At 36.5% G+C, this 24,837-nt stretch overlaps 1 protein-coding gene across 1 annotated transcript; it reads right to left on the reverse strand.

Moving 5' to 3' along the window:
• Window positions 1–718: 718 nt before the first annotated feature.
• On the reverse strand, window positions 719–24,073 carry ICE2 (interactor of little elongator complex ELL subunit 2). The gene is made up of 14 exons (XM_010079414.1): window positions 23,976–24,073; window positions 21,210–21,477; window positions 19,960–20,079; window positions 18,190–18,324; window positions 17,710–17,826; window positions 16,052–16,211; window positions 13,925–14,109; window positions 12,477–13,434; window positions 10,211–10,389; window positions 8,624–8,753; window positions 3,439–3,523; window positions 3,293–3,343; window positions 2,463–2,721; window positions 719–913 (listed from the first exon to the last, which is right to left on the reverse strand). The coding sequence occupies exons 1-14, from the start codon at window positions 24,014–24,016 to the stop codon at window positions 719–721; spliced, it is 2,883 nt and encodes a 960-aa protein (XP_010077716.1). The 5' UTR covers window positions 24,017–24,073.
• Between the last annotated feature and the right edge of the window lie 764 nt (window positions 24,074–24,837).

Below are 24,837 nucleotides of genomic sequence, written 5' to 3' on the forward strand. Positions count from 1 at the left end.
CTGTACTTGTAAGTTTCCTAGTGCAAATTTATGGCACATACTATTCAAATAAACACAGCTTCTGCTGTTTTGGGGAAGCATCAAAATATGTTTTAACTGTTTAGCTGTACTTGTAAGTTTCCTAGTGCAAATTTATGGCACATACTATTCAAATAAACACAGCTTCTGCTTTGATCAAACCTCATTTGTTACACCATCCTAAAAAGTATTTTTATAAGTAATTTAAAAACTGGTAGACACTGTTTGTTAAAACAAGTAATTGAATTCACGTTGTTTCCCTTATGCACATTAAACAAAGTAAAATATAATTTTAAAATATGTCCAAATAAAAATCTGTAGTGATTCTGGAAGAATTAAGAAAGCTGAAAAGTTATTTTTGTTGTTGTTATGTGATATCAGATACTGCTGTGGACCACTGCTTCATTCTTCAAGACGTAGTTTTTCTACAAAAATCCCGAGACAAACAGAAGATACTTTTGTCCCCTAACGTCAGCTGCAGACACTTGCTTTTTTTCCCTCTGACTGGATTTAAGATTTTCACTTGAAATGTGTCCACTGAGGTAAGAAAGGGTTAAAGGTTTACAGAATGTTTCAGCTGTGGAGCTGGCTTTCCCTGACAGCTCCTTCTGGCTCCTCTGAAGCTGCAAGAAAGCCTCAGTTTTTTTGTTTGTCTCTTCCTTCTCCAGGCCACACTTTTCACAGCACGGTTCAGCTATTCCTACTTCAATTGCATTTTGTTGTACTTCATTTTCCACTTTTTCTTCTTCATCATTCTTTGTCTGCAGTAAAGCTTCTTCAGTTTCTTTGTAGCCACACCTTCATTTCTAACAGGCTTAGCTGGATTGCCTTTTGTTTCCATGGCTACTGGCTTTCCCTCATAGGGTGTGCCCGACTGTCCTTTTGCCCCAGTTATCTAGGCATATATGGGGAGAGAATGAAAAAAAAAAGACCACAAAAAAATGCTGGAATTAATAATCTTAAATCTGTATTAAGCACAAACATATGCAACTACCCTCAGAGAACTGCCTTCTACTTCTTGTCATTCCAGCTGGACTAAGGCCACATCTGGACAGGGCGACCGGCACAGCTGGTCTTCCTCTCACCAGTGAGATCTGACCACTCCTGCCTCTTTCTTGCCCACGTGCCTAGATTTCCTTCTGGCAGAGCCCAAAGTCCATGAGGTAATTAGGAACTGATGCACAACTCTATTTTGCCCTCATATGAAGTTGGGATGTGTCTAAAACACACAACTGGGCATAAAAAACATCCCACAGTCCACTAAACTAGGCATAGTTAGCATGTGGCTTTTACACAAATGAGTAAATCTATGCTGAAGAAAAGTAACGCTTAAAAATTTTCTTACTTTTAAAGTGTCATACTGCCTGTTCAAAACATTAGAGCTGAGAGTGGGATCTTCGGGAAATTTCCAAAGCATGATATGCATCACTTATTCACCAGCATAAATTACAAAGCAGACTGGATTCCTAAAACATTTCCACAAAATTTCTATCAAATTTTCTTTAGATGCAGACAATTAATTCTTCTTCTCATAATAAATTCTATTCTGTTTTAAATACAACAGCAACAAAAAGCAGCTGTTAGTGACTTTTAGCCTACATTAATTTTTACTTATCCTAACGATGTCTGGGAGGAAGATCACATCCAAACATCTAAAACATTTTATTTCTTTAGATTTAACTGCACTCCAAAGAAGGGCAGAATACAAACACTGTGTAAGGTTGTTCATTTTCAGTAAAAAGGAATAAGCCATCCACACACAATTTTATATTTGTCTGAGACAGAGAGATTGTGTTTTCCTAAATTGAGGTACTCCCATGCCTCTATACAAAATAACACATTACTGTTATTTTAGAAACAGTATTATATATATGGTTATGAATGTTTCACTGTATAGGGAACAGCATAGCGATGAGAATTCATGTTTTTGCCAGTGAAGACTAAGGCAAAAAAGTAATTGAGTACCTCAGCCTTCTCAATATCCTGGGTAACGAGGGCTCCTGTTTCCTTCTGGAGAGGGCCTACATTTTCTCTAGTCTTCCTTTTATCACAGACATCCCTACACAAGCTCTTCTTGTTGCCCTTGACGTCCCTGGCTAGATTTATTCTATTAGGGCTTCAGCTCTTCTAACCTGATCCCTGGCTGCTTGGACAGTTCCTCTGTATACCCCCCAGGCTACCTGTTCCATTTCCCTCTGTTAACAGCACAGGGAGCTTAAACCTTGTTTTTCCACACTGTCATGTTTAAAACCAGGTGAGACGAATCACACCTGAAATATTTTTCAAGAAAAAGGCATTTCTATTCTTCATAGCAGATCCAGAACTCTGAAGGATCTCTCTGACCCCCAAAGATGACAGATAAATATACTAGCTATATATCCAAGGAACTGAAAGAGATTATTTCAGAACTGCTCATCTGCTTTTCCACCAAGTGTCATACTGACCCCCTGTTTCCACATGGCCTCCTGAGGTGCAGGCGGAAAGGTGCATGGAACTCTTCCATGATTCAGGTGACAAGGCAAAGGGAGGCTGGGATCTAGTGGTACCCATGGGACTGAAAGAGTGGCAGGTACAGCAGGCAGATCACAATGAGCTTTATGTAAGTTATACGATGCTCTAGTCGTCTTGTCAAGACAACTCTTGTAGATTGCAACTGATGAATCTCCTGCAGCATGAGTCAATAAATAAGTGCCCTCCTGCAAACTAAAAAGATAAAGTTCAAAATGAAAAACATTATTTAAATGTTTTTTGTTTGTTTCATTTGATCCGGGTAGCTACTAAGTTCTTAATACAAAAGACACCTGCAGACCAAAAGCCTTGAAGTAGCTAAAGAAAAGGAAGGAGCAAGAGAAAGGCTCCAACATTATACAGAGAAAGACATATGTTGTTGTAAGTCAAGCTAAGAAGAAGGGAAAACAAACAGTAATATTTCTACAGATTAAGCAAAAAGAGTAACAAAAACCAGAAGTCCAAATTTTACATGTCAGCCTACATATATAACATTACAACTCACTCCCATGAACTGTTTAATCAGCTCAGAAGTGTCCAGTCTCCCCTCTTGAATAAGTGGTTCATAAAAATCAAGTTCTTACTCTTCTGCTTAATTTATACAAAACCTGTAATCTTAAGAACATTATGCTATGGTAGACCTAAGAAAATATTTCAGGTATTGGAAGCAATAAAAATCAAGAAGTAGACAAGCATTTTGTGGAAGAAATAGGATGACTTGGGTAATGTTGCAAATAAATACAATGAACAAGAATGGGGCACTTACTCAGACACTTTCTTCAAAATGTGATGAAGTATATTTAATGAATTTGCAGGCCTGCGAAAAAGAAAAAAAAATACAAAAGTAGTAACTTGCAAGGCTTGTTAGGTTTTCAAAATCATTACTAAAAAAACCCCACTAAAAATACTCACTTAATCAATCCAAGTTTTTCTCTTAAAATTTCTGGAGAAATCTTTTCTAGCATAATAAGCTTTGATGTAAAAGCATCAATACGTCCTGAAAAATATTACTTCAGTTAATACACTAAAAATAAAAGAGAACAAACACAAAAGCATAATTTGCAGACCTACTGCACTTTAAAAGGAATAAAGAATGTTGTTCTTTTACAGCATAGAACAGTGAAAAGTATTTATCAACATGATGAGCTCTCCTCATCGCACTTTGAAAATAAATAAAGGATGACAAGAACAGTTGAGCCCACATTTTCACCTGATAAGCAATAAAGAACACGAGCACAGCTTGTACACTGATGTGGTGACCGTGCCTTACCTTCAGGTTCTCTCTCATGGTGAGGTTTTCACAGAAATCTGCTCTATTCCAGCTCCCACAAGGAGGACGAGAAGGCAGCATAATGAAATACCACCTACTCAGTGGAATTTACCGCCTTACTACAAATCTGCTCTCATAGGAAGTGTAAATGCTTCAATTGTACAGTTAAAACTGCTAAACCAAAGCATTTCACGTTCCAAGTTAAAACATTACTAGTAATTTGTTATGGGATGTGAAAGAAGACCAAATAAGAACTCTCATATTTAACAAATTTTTAAAAAATGCACCAGGACAACTCATTTATTTTAAATACTGTACATTTGTTACCTTTCTTGATATCAGTATTTTGTGCAAGACTAAGCAGCTAAGTTTAATGTTCTGCATTGCTGACTAGAGGAAAAGAAACAAAGTCATTATAAAAAAACCCAAACAACTATTTGTGTTCTCCATTCCTTATCAGCCTCTCCTCAAATCAGAAACTTCTTCATTTCTAAACGCACTGACAGCATAGCTGGGGGGGGGGGGGGGGGGGGGAAATCTCAACCACCCTCCCCCCCCACTATATCTCAAAAATAACTACTCATACCTAATTTATATTACTCTATCTTGTATTTGCAAAGTGACTGATTGAAAACACTTGGCATTCAGTAAGTTACACGGTAAGTACTTCTTTCCAACCCATATTTCAAATAATCTTTATTTAAAGGCCAATACAACCCTATTCAAGTGAAGATAAACTGTTCTTTTTGCAGCAAGTTTTGCTTAGGCACTTAATGCAAATAAGTGAATAACAGGGCAAAATGTTCCCATTAATCATCAAAGCTTATCACAATTTTATTTACTGCTTAGATCAAGTACAAGTATCTTATTTGTGAAACATGTCACAGAGATTACTGCCCTTGCAGATGCAGGACTTCCTGTCTGAGTAGCAAGGACTTAAATCAACAACCGAGCAAGGTGCCCTACTAGCAAAAGGAGGACAGCACTCTTAAGTTTGTTTGATGACAGTATCTCTGCTTTCGTGCAAACAATCACTACCTTCTTTGAAAACATAAAAAAAAAAACAACTTAATATCACACCTTGCTATTTCTGCAGGAGGCCAGTGTCACTTCTTTTTTTTTCCTTTCTCATCTCCTGAGCTGGCAACAGTGCTGAGTCACTGTGCTGAGCTACGAGATTCCTCCCTTAGCCACACAGAGCGATACAACACTGAAGAACAACCCTGGACAGCTATGGGGCACAGACCAAGGTCCAAAGAACTTTCCATCCATGCTTATTTGTCAATACAGAAGATTGTTCAGACAGTGAATTAGGTTTTGTCAGTATCCTAAGCAATTTAACACTGAGCTCTGCTACATGCTCAAAACTTCAACTTCAGAGGCTTCACTGAAGATCTGTACAGTCTCAGAACTGTCCAAACAAGAACACAAGTTGTAGGTACTGTGCTAGTAATGGTAAGATCACAGTTTTCAAACAGTTGTTCCATACTTTCATACTCTGGGGTAAATTTTAAAAGAGCAGTAAGCCTATGGCTCTACTCTGGTTGATTTAAAAATTCCATTATTATAGGACACTATATTTCACTTAAAATAATTCAAATTGTGGCATGATCTGAGAAGTCATGTCTGTCTTTCTGCTCACACCAAACACCTGATATTGTTAATTTCAGGTATCAGATTAATGAAAATGAATGAGACAGCCCATTGTAAGTTGTCCATAATACACGGATGTTATCACCTGTAGAGAATTGTTCATGAAGTTTCAGGACAAAACTTTCTGTTGCAAAGAGTGCTCTAACTGAATCAGGACACTTGCAACACTGTCTTCACAGCTCCCCAGAAATACAAACTGAAAGGCAGAACTTCACACCAACCTCCCAGAACTTCTCAACCAGAGCAAAAAGAATCCTTAAGTAGAATGTGGTAACAATTTCCTGTTAAAAGCTGTGGTAGATGCTCTTTCATCAAATGGATCATTTACTTCCATGTATTTCTTTTTACCCACCTCTATTAGAAAGTACACAGCGGTACCAAAATCTGCAGTCCCCAATTTGCCTACCTGAATAAATCACATATTCTGTCAATATCAAAAGTTGGTGACATGCTGACAGTCCAATGCTGTATTTGTAGCAGACTTTTTTTTTTCTTTTTTAAAAATAGCGGTGGGAGAGGGCCTGCCCCACATGCTGGGAGCACTAATGTACTGTGCAGGACAGTGACAACCCACAGCAAACCCGTGCTTCCTTGCAGCACACAGAAGGAGAATGCTGTGGACCCCAGGGTTTTGCTGCTGGAAGCAGCACATCCCCACCAGAATGTTTCTCAATCCCAACAATTTTTTCTCCCAAGCACACGAACAGAGGGAGCATGTCAGGGACCAGGCTGCTGAAGCCTGCCTGCCTCGGGCTCCGCGCCCGTTTCACGGCTAGAAGGTGTCTATGAAGGAGACGGGAGGAACCTCCGTATCAGAAGGGGATAGCTGTTCATGCCAGAACAACTCCTGCAGGACACGGCCTGCTTTCTCCTACACTCCCCAGCGCCTCTGTAAAAGGGTGTTGCCCAGATGAGCTGTCTGCAAACTTCTGCTCACAAGCCATACCTTAACTATCCTGTAACAGACAGGAGATCAGATAAGACAGCATTCTTTCAGTTTGTGTACTTTGTCAACAGATTCTCCCTCTCTCTATGGTTTCACTATTTCCTCACACTGCTTGTGACTCTAGAAATGTTAATTAAAACATCGATAAGATTTTCTACAGGGGGCTAAATTTCAGTGCTATTCAGCACACTGTTCTGCTGGTTAAAAAATCCCTGTACGTTAAGATATAATTAGAAATGGAGAACTGTGTGCATAATTATGTCTTTGTGAGGGTTCTTCTAGAGAAGGGAAAAACCACAGTAAATATTGCTTTTAAAATTTAAAATTAGAAACATAATTTCCATTAAATATTGACAACAAAGATAGATGCAACCAGCAAAACTATCACCTCAAATATATTAGATTTCTCAGAGACCTTATAATTCTATGATAGGATGCAAAGTTTGTATGTAAAAATTAGGAAACTGAGAACTCATCATTTCAAAAATAGCATTCTGATGCGAGCCAACAACAGCAAAAGTGTAATTCAGTGCACAAGCGGAAACGTTAGGCAACCACAGGCCACAACTGCTGCCATAACAACCATGAAAACCAGCGAATCTTTTCTACAACAGGAAAGTGAGACAGTCCTCACTGCAGAACAGTCGTTCACTATACAAACAGGACTGCCCTCACTCCATAGCAAAGGCCAAACATATTCGAAAATGCATTCTGACTAACCACTTAGTTGCACACAATCCCTTTTAAAACCTTACTAATTATAAGATAATTGGTATCAGAGAGGTCTCCATATACTAAAAGGGTTGTTAAAATAATCTGGCCACATTCTTTATATGCATTGTTTTCAATTCCCTATAAAACATATGTATCCTAACAGACATACACTTTCCTGATGTTTAAAATGTCATTGTACAGACATTATCACAGCATTTTCTACAGGACGCTTGCCAGTGCAACTTTCCTTATAATGCCACATTCCTAGTGTGCCTGGTTTATGTGATTTTGGATAAATGGCCTTTACAAGTAAGATATCTTTCTGCTAACATTTCCATGCTTTTATCCCTGCTTTATTGTCTTTTCATTTTCCGTGCTCTGAATTACAGCTGTCATCTCTTCTACGTGAGATTTGCAGTTTCCTGCTTCATTCTCAGTGAACGTATGTTACTTTTAATTCATAGATTCTATTACATTGTCTCCCGTTTCCATCTGCTGCATGATACAGGACAAAGAGTATCAAGACCATTCCTTCGCGAGGGATGTTTCAAGTCATATCACATATAAGGAAATTAAATTGCATTGATCAGTTAGAAATGGACAACGGAAAACCTGGAAAATGTGTTTAAGATCATCCAGTGTTCAGAACTCCTGAGGAATATCATAGCTATGGAAAGAAGTTTTCAACAAACTGTGTTACGTATTTTTCTTCTTCCTGTTAGGAATTTCCTTTCTGCAAACCCAGAATATTATTTCCAGTCCCTTAGATAAGAGAAACATGTACAATGCTTTCAAAGCATGTAATTTCTCTCACGTCTGAACAACAGAACTCTTAGCCCTATCTTGCTTGGTTTTCCTCATTCTCTTGTACCTTATCTGTCTACACGTTATCAGTGCAGAAATACGAACATTATTGTCTGTTTTCAAAGAAAAGCATCATTTGACCTATTTCCATACTGCAAGCTCAAAGGCCAAGGAATCAGTATCCTCTGAGCCACATACCTGATCCTCTATTTGTCTTCTATTTTGGTATGTAGTAACAAATTTATTTAAATGTGATCACAAAACGATAAAATACATTTACAGCTCACATCTAATCAAGAACTATTTTTACCACTCCTGTGATAATTCATGTTGTGTACAACTTATTAAAACCCAACCAACCAATCCCCCAAAACCAAAGATACTTTAAGTCATGAAGATCACAAACTTCAGATAACTAAATTCACACTTACAGAAACATTTGTCTTTGAAATGCAAATGAATGCAGTTCTTGAAAACAAAGATTACTGGATGCTATTAGTCCAAAACCAGAGTTTAAATATCCTCATTTACCACCCAACAGAAATTTTAGACAAAGCACTTATTTAAGACAAAAATGAAAATCAAAATTAGAAAGTTAAAATAAATAAGGACATAAGAAATATACCTTTAATAAATATTTTTCTCTTCTGTTATTCTGTGACTATTCAGACATACATGTTTCTTAAGCAAAAATCAACACATGAACTTACCAATATAAAATAAACATTCAGAATGCAACATACTCTCTGTCCACAACTGACATACTTCACTTTCTGTAAGAGCTTCAACACCGTAATAGGTTTGGTATTCTAGTTTTGGCAACAGGAACACTGGAGTAAGCTATAAAAGTGACGATACAAGAAAAGTCAGCATTTGCCATCCAAAATATGTCCACAATTGAACTACAGTTTGTAGTTGATAATCATCATAGTCTTCCACTACAGCTGAAGCAACAAAGACATTTAATGGATTTTGTGTGATGGCTCATGTTCTATGAGACCCACAGGATAAACTTCAGACTACAGAAACTCTATATAGAAGAAGGTGAAATGGACACACACACACACAAAAAAAAGCCTAAGCGCACTTCCACAAATAATAACATCTGTTAGTTAAGTAATTTTTCCATGGACTAAATTAATTTGAAGTTCACACTTACGTGCCTTACTGCCCTCTGCAGGCATTTACAAAAAAATACATTATTATATTTCTGATTTGCTTATGGTGGAATCCTGATATTTATTCCCCTTGTCAGAATCTACCTTGAAATCAGAACCTAATGCTTGGACTCTCAGTTGAAATCAGAGGTTAAGTGTTAGCGTTAACACTAACAGAGAAAATATAAACGTCTTCTCACTGACAAATCACAGTCCAAATTTCATTGGGAATTTTTAAAAATAAACACCAGTGCTCAGTTTCTGATTAACAAACAAAGCAGCTATTCACAGGTATTTATAAGGAGTGGATCAATAGCAAAGAAGTGGTACTTCATCAAAATAAGATTCTGAGCACAGAATCTTAGCAAGTCAGAGTTACAAAGATCTGTTTCAACAGTGCATGAACAACTCACAAAATGCCTGCCTACCACAATTGTGGTATTCTGCGGAGGAAGATACCACAGCAAATTTGTTGAATGATTAAGAGGACTCTTGATAAAACAATAAATTACTGAGGATTCAAGAGTAAGCTTTCCTTCTGATGTTACAAAGAATATTTGGATTACACTTGCACTTAAAGCATTTTATCCCTTAACAGAAACGTTTTGTTAAGATGTATACCATAGTCTTTCAAGCTGAATGATTAGGATTTCTTTCTATCTTTAAATGGGCCCTCTGCTCTTCATTCTATCTCACGTTTCTCTGCTTAACTAGGCATAACAACGAGGCTGAACCCTGCTTGAAAGTATTTATCATCATGAACACTCTCAAAGCCTTGGGGCAAAAACCTAATTACTGCATTAACTTTTAAGAATAGTTCAAACTGACATTAGTTTACATTAGTGTTAACTACCCATGCATATTACTGTAATGCAGTTGTGGTAAGAAATGCAGAATCACATTTACTTATCCTCTAATCAAGAAGGTTTAAAGAAATCACAAGTTATTCTTCCTTCTCTTCCTAGAGCAAATATTATACTTAAAGAAAGCACACACTGTAGAGTTACAATTAAATGTATTAATTGTTCGAGTGAAAGCACAAACATTATGAAGGACCAGGAATCCCAGAGATGCCAGTTGAGCAAAACTGTTTAAAAAAAAACCAAACCAAAACAAAAAAGCTAACAGCAAAATCTGTACCTTTTGGGCTTTTTTCTTTTTATTATATTGTGGCAATGACTTCACCTTTTGCACACTGCAACGCACAAGTAACAACAGATCATTCAAACTGAATAGTTTATATACAAGGTTGCCATCCTGAGGTGCTTCATACTCTGAAGGGTCTTCTTCTAGCATCTGAAGGTCATTTGGCAGCTTTCCTGCAGAAAAGAAGTAAAACACAAAGTAACAAGCTTGCACATTCTTTGCCACGAAGCTGATTAGTTTTTTTCTCTTGCAGTAGATTTTTTAAAAATAGGATCAATTTTGTTTCCTAAGATTTTGGGGTGAAAACCATCTCATTAGACACAAGAAGTCACTTATGTATTAAAAAAAATTAAATTTGGAAAATTTCTGCTATAACTTTTAAAGAGTATATTTTAAAATATTCCTACATACTTTATCCTAATCACTAGATGTCTTCAACAGAGCTGTGAGACTCTGTTCTTGTACAAATGGAGTTCAACGGCTGTTTTTTAAGCCGTGGTCACTCAGCACAACTGAGACAAAAATTTTATTTACAACGAATGCCTCCTGAGAGCCGCCATCCATTTATCAGCTACTGAAAGAACGCAAGCCTCATGTTTGGATGGTAGCATAAGCCTCTGCTCCAAATTGAGTTTGCTTGAACTTCAATTTCAATACTAGGATATTCAAAAGAAACACTTATTAGATTTCCAAATGCAGCTTTGAGGTGGGTTAACAAACATCCCTGCATCCCTTAGACATATTTTACCAAAACATTTTAAATAAACAGGAATAAACTCCAACTTGTTTAAGACTACTTACTGAAAAATAAATAAAAATTATTTATTTATTTTTGTCCTGCAGATATGTGGAAATATGTGCCAAAACTACAACTATGAATAGGTATTGCTGTAGTGCTGTGAATAAATGCATTTAACATTAAATTCAGGGTTTATGTGCATCTTTGAATAAATGTATCCCGTGTGAGATATTATCATCCAAGTGACCAGAAATAAGCTTCTGATAGTAAAATATTTAACTTACTTCTGGCTTTCTGCAAAAAAGACGTACTTGGAGGTTTATCAGCTTCTTACAGAACTTTCAATTTTTAGAATTATGCTTTCTACTCTTTTGCAGTCACACTTCAGCATCTTAGCAATACTGGTTTCACTGCTATTAAAAAAAAATAATTCTGTTATCAAACACCTGAATTCCATAGTCTGACTTTTTAAGAGAGGGAGAAAACACCATGCTGCTCAACTCCTCAAACTGAGGGAAGAGACATGGTCTTTAGTGACTACTAAAATGCAGTTACACTGATTAAAAATGTAGGAAGTGATAACATAATTTCAACTAAAACAGAATTAGTTAACTCTTTCCATTACAGATTAAGTAATTAATTAATGATGAATTCCTATGTGATCAAATGCACAGCTAGTCAGAAAATACCAGCAAAAGATGTTTTCCCACAAAAAAGCATTGATTCATTGGAATCAAACATTTGAGAAAAAAAGAGTATCTGTCCTGATGCAACCTGCCAGGTTTCCTGTCCATTTACCTAACACAATAAAGTGTTTCTATCCTCAGCTGTACAGGGCTCAGAAAGAATTCGGGCATGTGAAAAAAACCTCAAAGTTCACGGTCCCTAGAATCTCCAAGACTTTTAGTTCTTGGTTGAGGTCTGGTTGTAGCATAGGTTCAAATTCCAGCTATATGTCTGAAAACCTGGAGAGGTGGCTTGTAGTGAATCCTCATTAGTCTTCTGGAACAGGTTGCTAGGACCTAAGACACAGCAACTGAAACAGCAGTCTCAGACCTTAGACACACAAATTTCAAGTCTTCTTTCAAGTTTTAACTGCATAACTTGATAACATTTTTCTTCTATAGAAAATATAAAATAATTCAATTTTTGATTGACAAGAAACTATTTTTGCAGACCAGACTACTCAAATAATTGAATTTCTGAGGAAAAACAACTCATTTTACTACCAAACGATTTCCTTGCTTAAAAACCTTGTGTGTTACATTTTTGTTTCTCGGAAGTAAAACAATATTTCACACACACCTCTGGGGACAAACAGCTCCCAAAACGCTCCCTTACGTGTGCAAGACAGTAATTCTCACACAGAGAAGGTCAAAAAAAAAAAACAACTAAGTCACATCTCCAAATAAATGTAACAGAGATACTACCAGGATGTTCTTCAGAAGAAAGAGTCAAAATGGGTTGTTAAATTTTACCAAATACTTGAAATTTTACTCCTTACACAATGAACACACTTACTCTGTGGCACTCCCTGAAAAAGCCAAGTCCACGTATTTCTGGATGAGCCGTTGTGATTTGAAGCAGGAACTGGCAGAGTTTCTGTGCTGGAGGTCACCAGTGGTTTTGGAGATTGAGGCACATGGGCTGGCATAGCATTAGAATTATCACAGCTCACCACTGGCTGCTCATGAACTTTTTGGGAAGGTGACTTGAGAAGTTCAGTTTGCATTTTCAAAATCTGTCCAACAGGATCAAACTCTTTGGACAACTTTCTTGTAGGCTTTCTGAAGGCATTTTTTCCCTGATTCATGATATCTGAGCAATCAGTCGTGCTTGCTAATAGGATCTGGGTGGGGGAAGGTGATTTGGCAGCCTCTGCTGAGGCAGGAGAAACAGGGTTTGGTACAGTTGTTTTGGAACAATCAGGGTTTTTACATTCTGCATCAATTACCAAACGTTCTTCATCCGTGTCACTACTGCAGAAAGAAGTGCAAGTCTCACTTTTTTGTGCAGCATCAGACTCTTTCCTGCAACTAACAGCACTAGACAGAGTATTTAATTTTGTTTCATTGTCCAATACTTCTTTGGTCACGACATGCTGTGCTTTCTTCAGTTCTACCTCCTCCAAATTCAAGCTTTTATGAGATGAATTTTCTTCAGGGCCAAAGTACACAAAGTCATCTAATGATGGAAGCTGCATGCTGGCACATGCTGAAACGCTTTGCTCAGAAATGGTGTTTTTCCCTTCTTCACTGCCACTGTTTATGGTGGATATATTTTTTCTTCCCATTTTTAGGCCATGTGATGAAACTTTAGCAGTGTTACTAATCGGAGGAAAAGCACTCTCCATTTTAGAAGTTCTTGAGAGCTTGACAGTTGCTCCAAAAGTTTCCAGTTCTGTAACATCATCATCAAAGTCCATCCCTGTGTCATCTGGAAGAGGAATCTTCCTGTACTGGTAGGTATCAGAATACATCTTAACACAGGGAAGAAAAAATAATATTAAAGTAAAAAAAAACCAAACCAAGACACAGAATGTGTTAATCACAAATGAGACAGTGTCAAACCGAAAACATGAAAAATGTTCCACCATCCATATTTTGACTGTTGGAAGAGAGTGGAAGTAACTGAAAAAAAAAATATTGTGTTTAATGTGGAATATTTTAAGTCCCAGGGGTTGAAAGGCCTTTCAAACGAGAAATAAAGTTCGTAGAACTTTCCCCACTTAAATAAACTGATCAAAATACATTTTAATGAAGTTAACACTAAAGCTGAGATGCTGATGTTATAGAAGCATTTAAAGGACCTAGGCAGACATTTTAAAACATTGGGTCTATAACTCAGCAGTAGAAAAACTACCAACACGAAACCTAGATATTCCTTCACTATCGTGGGACAAGTAACTTAGGAATCATAACACAGGTTTTTGGTTTTGTTTGTTTTCAAGAAGAGGTGAAGCTACGTACATCCCACTGAAGCAGACTGTCCTCGGCTGGTTTGTCCATCGATACATCAGAAATCGAAACATAAGAGGTTTTAGTTGCTAGGAAGTCCATTGGAATTTCATGGAAGATTTGGTTCCTCTCTCTTACTGTCATCTCCTTTCTCAGCAGAGGTGAATCCACATAAACCACTTTAGCTGGTTTGCCACCTTTTCAAGAACAGGAGATTGAGTACACATTAAATGAAGGGAAAAAAGATTGTTGTATAATTTAAATAATAAATCTTACAACTTCCAGTTATGGTCAAATCCATTCCATCTTCTCATGCATTACCAACAGAAAATAAAAGTATGTTCAGATACAGTGTGAATTGTTAGGTTTCTGCAGCAGCAATACACACCACATTAACAGTCATAACATTCTAAATGCAGCTCTAAATAGAGAGCCTGTAAAAGAAGAATTTAGGGTTGACCATTCCTTACACTGCATTAGATCATCAAATGTATTCTTTTTTCATAAAATATCTTTTTTCTTCCTTTTATGAACCTCAGTTTTCTTTTAAGTCTCACTGCCCAAAAATGATGGCTGCAGTTTATATTTCTTCTGATCAGTAATCATGTCCAGGCTCTGCTGCCCCACTCTTGCTTACACCTTAACACACTTACATACGAATCATTCATAGATTCTCCAAAAATAAGTGATACCCTGCCCAATATTGTACAGAAAACAAGGGCATATGGTGAACATAGTATCACTGTTTTAGAAAAATAAAAATCTGTGGATGAAAAAAATACAATTAATGCAAGAAGTGGGTCACAGGGAAGGTGGGAAAGGAAGGAGAGGAGAAATCCTTCAAGAAACACTATATATTGTTAACATATTCTGAATGCCCTTCTGGTGTTAACTTTAGATCTAAAAATTAAGTTTAAAAATTGTAAAGCTGACACAAAACAAGTCAGGCATATCTTTACAGGTAAATTTAATTTAATGTAAAAAGTGCAAAATTTGTAAGATTTGCAGATATTTGACAGTTTATCTACTAGTATCCAGAAGTCTGCTCTACAAATTTACGTGAAATTCACACAACACGGACATTCCAAGACAACCACCATTATAAATACTCACCATGAAAAAACCCCTAGTGTATTTAAAAATTAAAGAACACAGGTAACAAGAGAAGAAATCTATCTATATTCAGATTACTGATTGAGTGCTTGACAACTAAAGTATCCCATTCAAATGCGTTAATCAGTTTATTCAAAACATTTTTTGTTGCAATTGGGAAAAGTGATCTCCAGGGACATGCATCATGTATTCATTATTCTATGATGTAAATAGGTCCTTTTAATTCCAGCAAATGTTTGCTCTTTGTTTTTCATAAAACCTCAGAATTTATATTTTTTTAGCTTATTGAAATTCATTCACTTGATACTTCTAACAGTTTCATGCAGTTGTTTTCTTTCCAAGGAGCAGAGTTTGCAGTTTCGAAAAGGAAAAGGACATTTAACTGATTTTTTTTCTTCCCCAGTGGAAAATAGCTATATGTCCAAATTCAATGTTAATGGTGATGCCTCTAGAGGCTGTTACTATTCTCAGTAACAAGGTACAGAAAACTATGAGATGACCTTGCTACCAGCTTTCCTCCTTGAAAACAAAGGACAAGCTACAGCAATGGATTTTTTAAAGTTCATTTTTTATGATAACTTCAATTAAACATTTTTCTTTCCAACACAAAGGTCTCTGAGTCTTTACCCGATGACAGCTGAAAACTATTAACTTCAGATTTTTGCCCTTTAAGATGTGCGAATTAAATAAGTCAAACTTTATCACTTAGTTTGATTCCTTAAATTAAAAATATGGAAGTACTTAAACTATTTTCTTATAGCTGCATTCTAGAGTGCTGCTTCTTCAGAAATGGCAAAAAACCGAGCTTATGATTTTCATGAACCTTAGCTTCTTTCTTTTTTAAATAAAACCATAATTAAACTATTCTATTGTGTGAACTAAACCAGACTACCTTCTACCTTCCCACAGCTGTTTTTACTGGATTTTCTAACTTCCTGTTCTTCATTTAGCTCAAAAAGGATCATGAGAATATATAAAGGTCTTAATGAACAAAAACATGATTTTTATATTAAAAACATACTATACCTGCAACAGGGATCATTTTGATACAAACTGGAATTTCCCATTGTTCCTTGTAGTTAAGTCCATGATTATTCAGTAAAGTAAATAATGATTGATTACTCAAAACAACTTGAGGACAGTATTTCAAAGCAAGCTTTTCTGCATTTGAATCTGAACTAATATCCTAAACAGAAAAAAAGTTAATTTTTTAAAGGTTTTTAAGACAGACACAGATAAATTTACATTCATAAGAAACCCCCCAAACCCAAACAAACACTGATTAAACACCCACAACTCCCCCCCGACAAAAGTCCAAATATCACCACAGTGCCAGGCTTCAGAATCAAATGAAAAAGCAAAATTCCCCTCAAGGTTTTTAGCTAAATCTTATGTATCCACCTTGCAGGATGAGAAAAATATATCTTCTTAACTTGTATCTTTCAGTTCATTGCTATTAATTTGAACTACTAGGTTGAATAGAACTTGGATGATCATGAAATACGGGAGCCCACTGCAGAGGAAAAAAAAACCAGACTCATACATATATTATAGAACTTCTTACGAGTTAAGTAATAGCACAATAAAGACATCCAACATTAAAGCATGGTTAAAACCACACAGTTGTTTGAATACAGATCACATATAAAGAATGTTAAAGCACAAATAAAAACATGAAGAATACAAATTCAGAATTTAAATGACAAATTTATTAAACTTATGAGTCCAGGCTTCCATGAAAAGAGGAGGCTGGGAATGTGCATGAGGTAGGAGGAGAACAACAAGGAGCAGAGAAGATAACAGAAGTGCAGGAACACTGAGTACCATGAGAGAGAAATAAGAAAAATCTAGCTATGTTATTTTTTCTGCTACCTGAGACACCATCAGAAATACTGTGTTTACAGCTATAACATCTCTTAAGGTATATATCACTCTCCAGTGTCACCTCTGCTACTTTCTTAAGCAAAAGTGTCTTTGCAATGACAGTGCCTCTGTTGAAAGTTTGTTTTTTGATATGTGAACAAACTCCTTAAACTAGTGGATAACAAATTATTGGGAATAAACAGTCACAAAAACTGAGTTCTACAGAATGAAAAACTCATTTTCTCTGTGGAAGAACACAAACAGGAAAATTGGATATTTAACAGTAAGGTGGAATGAAATTTAAAAATTGTTCAGCTCAGAAATGAGTTTATGCTGTTTAGCAAAAAAAATTCCCAGGGTGAGCTAAACCTAATCGACTTTTCAGAAAACGAGACAGTCAAGTATTTCTTCTTACCCTCAGGACTTCTTTCTTCAATCAGAAGTCTTTACACCTACATGAACTCATATGTATGTAAACACACTCACACAGAGGCCAGCTTAGAAATTGCAAAACAAGTTGAAAAGGAACAACACTGTAATAAACATTTCTACCTAGATTTCACAGACAGCATGTTCCAACTAAAGGAACTTCCTAGTGTTTCATTGAGAGAACAGAGGAAGTCCCTTCAAGAGGCACTAGGTCCAAAAACTTTTGAAGAGGGCAGTGTGATTGCTATAAATGAAATACTAAACAAATAATGATACAGCATGTGTTCCTATGCTACAAGATGTGTAAGATTTGGAAAAAAAAAAAAGTGAAGAAACTTAATGCTGACACATTACAAAACATGCCTTAAAAATGACAACAAAAAGTTACTTACATTGTGCATAATAGAAGCTTTTTTTTCTGGAGTGATAATAGATGTAACAGTTTTATAATCTGTGGGCAGCTGAACAGGCATGGTAGGGAAATCTGTTTTACCACGTCTTGCCGTACCCTTGAAGAAATCAAGCGGTATCAGAAAATAGCTTTAACTGAAATCATGCTGACTCAACATTGCACTTCTCATAATGAAAAATATTAAGAATTTATGTAGGTGCATTATAAAGTTAGTCTTATACTAACAAAAATACTATTTATGTAATCTTTTTGTTGCAAACATACAGTGAAGGGTGTTATCAGCCTTACTACTAAAATAATTTCATTAATGTTTTCACTAACAATTTTAATAATAAATTATAACCCCCTAACCAAGCACTAATACTTGTAAAAAAACCTGAAACCTGGTATAACAGAAACCAGATATACTTCTACTTATTTGAAAACAACACCAAAACAGTACATATATGTGAGATTTTACCATTACAAGAAGATTTTTTTCCAGCCTCAAGGTCAACTGTGTATGAAATTTTCCTCCCATGATACTCATCATTTCCTGGAGTGTGTAAAACTCAGGATACTTTTGCACATGTCCAATACAAGCACGTAATAATTCCTAACATAAGAAGAAAAAACAGCTTATGCATTTGTATCTTTCACTGTTTTCTGCAATTCCAAGTTGCATTTGCATGTACTTTCTGTAGAGAATACAGATACATTTATCAATTACTGCTAAGAGACTTGTTTGACTTTTCCAGTTAGACATAGATAGTATTTAAAAACGTAGAGATACCAGTACAACTCTATAATAATCTTACGATCACTGCTATCAGAAGTAAAACATTCCAAATTAACCTCGACCCTTCCTACGCAAGGCTAACAATGTATGCACACAGGCTCAGGCCAATCATAAAAAAAAGTTTAGTACAGTTTGACCTGTGCTAGACCAGGTCATTATTTTCTTTTCAGTTTACTTACCTTGGCTTTTAGAGAGACCACTATTTTCTGTTACTACTTAATGTACACTAGGCCTAGGTAAAAGTCACAAAGGTAAACACACAGAAAGATTCCGTATGTGTTGAAACTTGCTTTCATGTAAATTCTAGACCCTAGGATATTCTCTTCTAATATCTGAATTACGTATTTAAGACATTTAGCTTTTATCTAATAACTGGAATGAGTTATTTCTGCAAGTATTATTTAAAACTAAGTATGTGCCTCCATTTCATTTTTAACTCGGGGTATCAACTTAACCATAAATAAGACTTCAAATTTGGAGACTTCGCGACCAGAAGACAAGATCACTCAGAAAAACAGACACAAGTATAAAACACAAAATTACACAGCCAATCCCAATTTTTAGGGGAAAAAAAAAAGCAGCAAGGTTTTTGTCCTCATGCATGTCCAATCAAGTGTTAATGGGAGAACAAGTTTATCTTGTGCATGAAAAAGCACGTAAAAGTGTTACGGTGAAACAGAAACAATCCTTCTGAATTTAACTAACACTCCACTCTCTAGTAAACACATTTATTTTTCTGTTTTATTCTGTAAAAGAAAGTGATGCAGCACTTACTAAAAATGACTGGAATTTTAACAAAATGCATATAAGCATGCACGTAATTTCAACTAAGGCAAGACACTGTGAGGAAAACAAACAATAGCAAATCAACCCACAATGGGAAAGTTTAACGAACCTGTATTCTGGAATTCTTTTCCAGAAATGTACTATTAAACCAAGAACGATAAATAAAGTTGCATTCATGTTTGCTTTTAGAATCATCAAAGTAAATATGTAACACAGCATGAACTTGCAGATTATTAAAGCCTGATTAAAGCCTGAGTAACTTCTGATTAAAATCACTTTGTAACATGCTACTGTGGAGGAAAGCTTAGCATACTGTCCAGTAGTGTATAATTAGGAGCAGCTTGTTAACCTAAATGCACGCTTAAAATATAATTTCTCCCTTCCCAAACACAAAGATGTAATTTACTTAATTGATGACTAAGTCTTTGTACGGTATTCTATTCAGTGACCTCACCTATATCATATCTTATAGGCTACAATGAACTGTGGGCCAAGCCATGCTGCACAGCATAAGGGAAATGGTGACTTTTCACATCTCATCCCAACATGGAATCAGCAGAAGCTCAGGGAACATCAGAACCCATGAGCACTGCCTATGTAACTTAATCATGACTCCAATACGATTATTTAGGAAGGAAAGGAAGGAAACACAGTATTGTGAATTACCTCAGTATAACGCAGTGCATCTTCGGAGATGGCATCATAATCTTGGGCACAGCTTTTTGCAGCATTTTGGGCAAATTTCATAAATTCTGCAATTTCATTGTTTACTACTTCTTTCATTTGCTGAGGGCAGAGGAAAAAAAAACCCCATCCATTTTTTAAGACAGAATGGAATTCTGTAGGCTAGGCATATAACCAGCAAAATGTCCAGCGAGGTAGTGCAGGTGACAGTACGAGGGAGGGCACAGATTCCACGTGCAGCTCAATTTGGCAAGTCTTTGCATATGTTCAGAGATCACTTAAGTAAGAACATTTTTGCAAGGTCCGTTTCCTTAGAAAAAAAATCCCAAAACAACAGAAACACCACCCCCCAACAAACAGTAAGCTTCATTTGATCAATTGGTGGTTTATAAAAAGAAAGGTTACAAGACATTGTTGGAGCAATTTTACATGACAGAGCGACAAAGATATCTAAGCTCTGACTTCAAAGCAGTTACAGTACTGATTTGCCTGGGAATGCCATTCCCATCGTTACAGAATAAAATAAAGGAATTAACATTAACAAGGAAGCATCGGAAACCAAATGCCATGGCTCAATAATGTCTGCCAATTAATTACATTATATAGGATTCAACTAAAATGATATTTCCAACCCACGTGAGGCATAGCCTTTCACTATTTAAACAAGGTTGCTGACACTAAGCAGCAAGTGTGAACTGGTGCCCTTCTACTCCCACAAACACTGATGTGGCAAACATAGAAGGTCAACACACAGGTCCCCTCATCTGTTAATGAAGAAAGTTCCCATTACAGGGCACTGTCAAAGATCACATCAAAATGTACCCATCTCCTAACATTACACAAGACTGCTATGTGCCATTATGAAAGGCTAAAATCACAGTAAGGTCAACTCTAACTTCCTTCTCATTAAAAAAATGTGGGGTTTTTTGGAGGTGGGTGGGTGTCTGATCAGCTATCAAAGATGTACACTTACTGCCAGTTGTTTAGACTATTACTAAAAAAAACTCCAAACCAAACAATCCACAAAAACCCCACCCACTTTCAATTTATATTAAAAATGTTATCCTGAATACTTTAAACCTTTATCACCATTCATAATACTATGTTAAAAGAAAATTATGCCACATCGATTTAAAAAAAACATTTTTGCTATATTTTCCTTAACTTTTTGTAACAAAAAAAATCAGATGACTGCCTCTGTGATGTTCATACGTACATATACGCACACTTACCAGATATGTGAATAATTCTCTTTGACTTGCTGCATTAATTTGAAAATTTTTTTTTTTTTTTGAGTACTTAGTCATCAGATATAAGTACGTTTTCTGCTCCTTCTCAGTCAAACAGGAGGTAAACGGATAGGGGAGTCTAGGTTCTGGAAAAGGATTGTTGTCAGTTGTGCTTTTAGCCTCCACCTCAACTGGATCTGCAGACTGCATGCTACAAGTCTGTCTGTTTTCTGGAGAGTTTGCCAATGCCTCCACCTTTTTCTTTGCCTCTCTGAAAGAAAAGTAGTAAATGAAAGAACTTACACTTTTCATATAAATATTAATATTTGTCAGAATTAATAAAGACAGTCATGCAAGCCTAAACTTCAAATCCAGCAAAATGCACTGTGAGATACTGTACTATTACAATTCCTAGTCTATGTTATAGGAATTTTTTTATTCTGAAACTTCACTTGGACAATCAGACTAACCTATAAAGATGGAAAAAAATGTGTCAAAAAAAACCTAGTGTATATAATAGTCTGCATACTCAATATTGAGATGACAAGCTAAATATGAAACGCAAATTCTTTGTCCTGGAAACATCCATTATTAATGAAAAAATTAAGAGTCTCAACATTTCATCATTCACTGATGGCTGGTGTTCAGAAACAGTTTACACTTAGAAAGATCTAACTTATGAGTCAAAGTTATGACAGTAAAGGAGAAGGACTTAATTAGGAAAAGCCTTTCTTTCACTGTAAAATAAGTAAATAAAAACTACTTTTAATTGTAACAACAGAAATTCCAGATTTCAATGAAGAAATTCCTAAGAGTACACAACCCAAGACTTTCATTTTCTACTCTAAACAATGGTGAAATCAGTTGCCAAAAATAATATTGGGCTAAGGCAAAGCGCACAGCTGCCTTAGTAACAACAAAGCAGTACCATTATAAAGCTGGTTCTTAAAACAACTCCAGTATATACAGGCCATCTTAGCCCTGCTCTATTTAAAATAACTGTTCTTAAGAGAGGAAACGTTTAAGGTTAACAAAATGAACATTAACTGCTGATCTTGGAAAAAGCATATTTTAAAAATACTATTTCAGCAGCAGAAAACATCTCAAGTGTTATTCAAACCCAGCAGTATCACGTCCACAGTTCTTAATAATACTTCACAGCTGTCTCTCTGAATATGAGAATGTGTCCATCCTTGTGGCACAAACTGGCAAATCTAATTAAGCTGCAGCAGCAACAAGATGCTGACTCAGATATGCCAATGTAGGAACATCAAGAAATTCTAGCAGCTTAAATTGGCTATATTCAGCACTGAATGCAATGGCAGCACATCAAGATCATTTCAGTATGCAGCGCTGTCACAGTCTTCATCAGGGTGCAAACCAAAATAATCTGACAGAGCTTTTCGGTCCATATTTACAGCATTATACTTTATTTGAGCTGACAGCTTAGATTTTCCCCCTTCATTTTATCAGCAACCTACCTTCACAGCTTCCACGGTGAGAGACAGACACTTCAGTAAGTATCTATCAGAAACCCCAATATAAAAATTGACAAATTTCTTCCAGCTTTTACTTTCATATTTGCCCCAACAGGTTCCATTTTTATTCCTCTTGACTATGGCCACACAACCCAGGTCCATCTATTTCTGAATTTTTCTAGTCGCAATCGCTCTTCTGGCTGTAAACCCACTTCTACCATACACAACTGAACAGAATCCCACTCTTGAGCACAGTCGTGTCTACTCCAGAAACTCTTTTTCCACATCATCTAAAGGAAGAATCCTACAGTAATATCCAGCGAACCCAACAGCAAGCTGTGAGGGCTGTGCTCATCTCTGCCAGTTCAAGGAAAGTTGCTCCAATAGAGATGAACCAGAAAAACCTTCTCTAAAGATGTGGGATATAGAGTCATATGATGCAGACAAGTATTCCCCTCAAATGCACGTTCTCAGTGTCAGTTCATAAAAATAAAGTAATTTCCCTTTACAACAGATTATTTCTCCACATGCTGAACTCCCCACTTACAGCAGAGTAGCCCCCTTGGTCTCCCACCCACATTCTTTGTGGTGTGAACGTTCACCCACCATGAGAGATTTGCCACTTGCACCTCCCCTATCAGCCTAATGACCTCTTACAAAAACCATAAATACAGTCCTTCAACTTCTGAAATACAGCAGCCAGAGCTATGCTTTTCACTATGCAAAACAAATGTTGATTCTACTTTCTCAATTTAAGAAAATAAAAAAAGACATCAAAACTGATCAACACCAATACTATCTGTACCACCTGTGTTCACTTAATTTCATTTCCCATTCTCCAGCTAGCACTCCATACGGTTTCTTCATTCGGCAAGGCATTAATTTCATCTCCACTGCACCTAAGACACTGTTAGATCTCTGTGAACCGTGTTGGCTACTTACAGAAATACAAGTAAAAAGGATTTCAATGTACACTACCATCAGCCTTCTATGAAGCGAGAAGACATGTACAGATACCCTCTTTGGTACATAAGAGAAAGCAAAAAGAACCACCCCCCAAAATAACCCAAACTCCACCCCAAAACACCTCAAAAACCACCCCACCCCCCAAAAGACAGAAAAGACCAGAGGTCTCAACTTGGACTTTTCCTTTAGGTAAGGAAATCGATAAAACACAGACCACCTGCTAGACCAAGGTGTACTGGGTAATACACAGCTTTCCCCTAAAACAGTAAAGGTATGTATCAACAGGCTGATAACGAACAGCACAAAATTATAACATAATATATACCTGTTTGATAAATGCCATAGTTCAGAGAGGCTCGGCGCCATTGAATACTTCTCATAAATTTCATGCGAGAAAAATACTTCACCGCCATTTTTTGGTAAAATATCCCTGATAGCAAAAATAAAACAAGAACATTACAACACACAAAAAAATTAAAGGCCCCATCTGTCCCTGAGAAACAAAAACCAGAATTATTTATTTTAAAAAAAGGGGCTATCTACACAGTTTCTCCACATTCCCTCTTTATGGAAGTCACCTATATGCTGTCTAACTCCCTGCTGGTTTTCAATAGCAAAACACACACATTCTTCACTGCTCAGAACAATTTAATTAATACAGGGTATAAATGATGAGAAATTCTGATGGGAGCTACATAGATGTTCAAGTACTCAAAACCAAACATTGGGTTGAACCTGCTGGAATTTCAGGAAAAATACAACCACCTTGCTTTTAATTTTTTAGAAAAGGTATTTTGTCTTCTACACAGACCTCACCTTCTAAACTGTCCTTTATATATATATATAGCCCTTCCCGTGTACAGGGTTTATACAATGCCAATCTTTCCAAAGTACTTTGAAAGGCACGAGGAGATTTATTTCTGTTTTCCTCAGGAATAAACCAATTCAAAACCCACTCACCTCTCCAGGCTTTAAAAGCCGAATTACTTCTTTGGAGGGCTTTTCGTATTAAAAACAATAACACCACTGCCCCAAATCCATACCGTGAATGTGCACTACTGAACTGTTCCTCACTTCTGAACACACATAAGCGCACGGGGTAAGCCTTCCTCACGGTGTGTGCGCCCGCTCCTCCCCTCTTCCCCTGACAGAACGAGAACAATGGCACCGCCCCCCCCCAGCGCCAG

The sequence above is a fragment of the Pterocles gutturalis genome, unplaced genomic scaffold, assembly GCF_000699245.1.
Source record: "Pterocles gutturalis isolate BGI_N339 unplaced genomic scaffold, ASM69924v1 scaffold3804, whole genome shotgun sequence".
NCBI lineage: Eukaryota > Metazoa > Chordata > Aves > Pterocliformes > Pteroclidae > Pterocles > Pterocles gutturalis.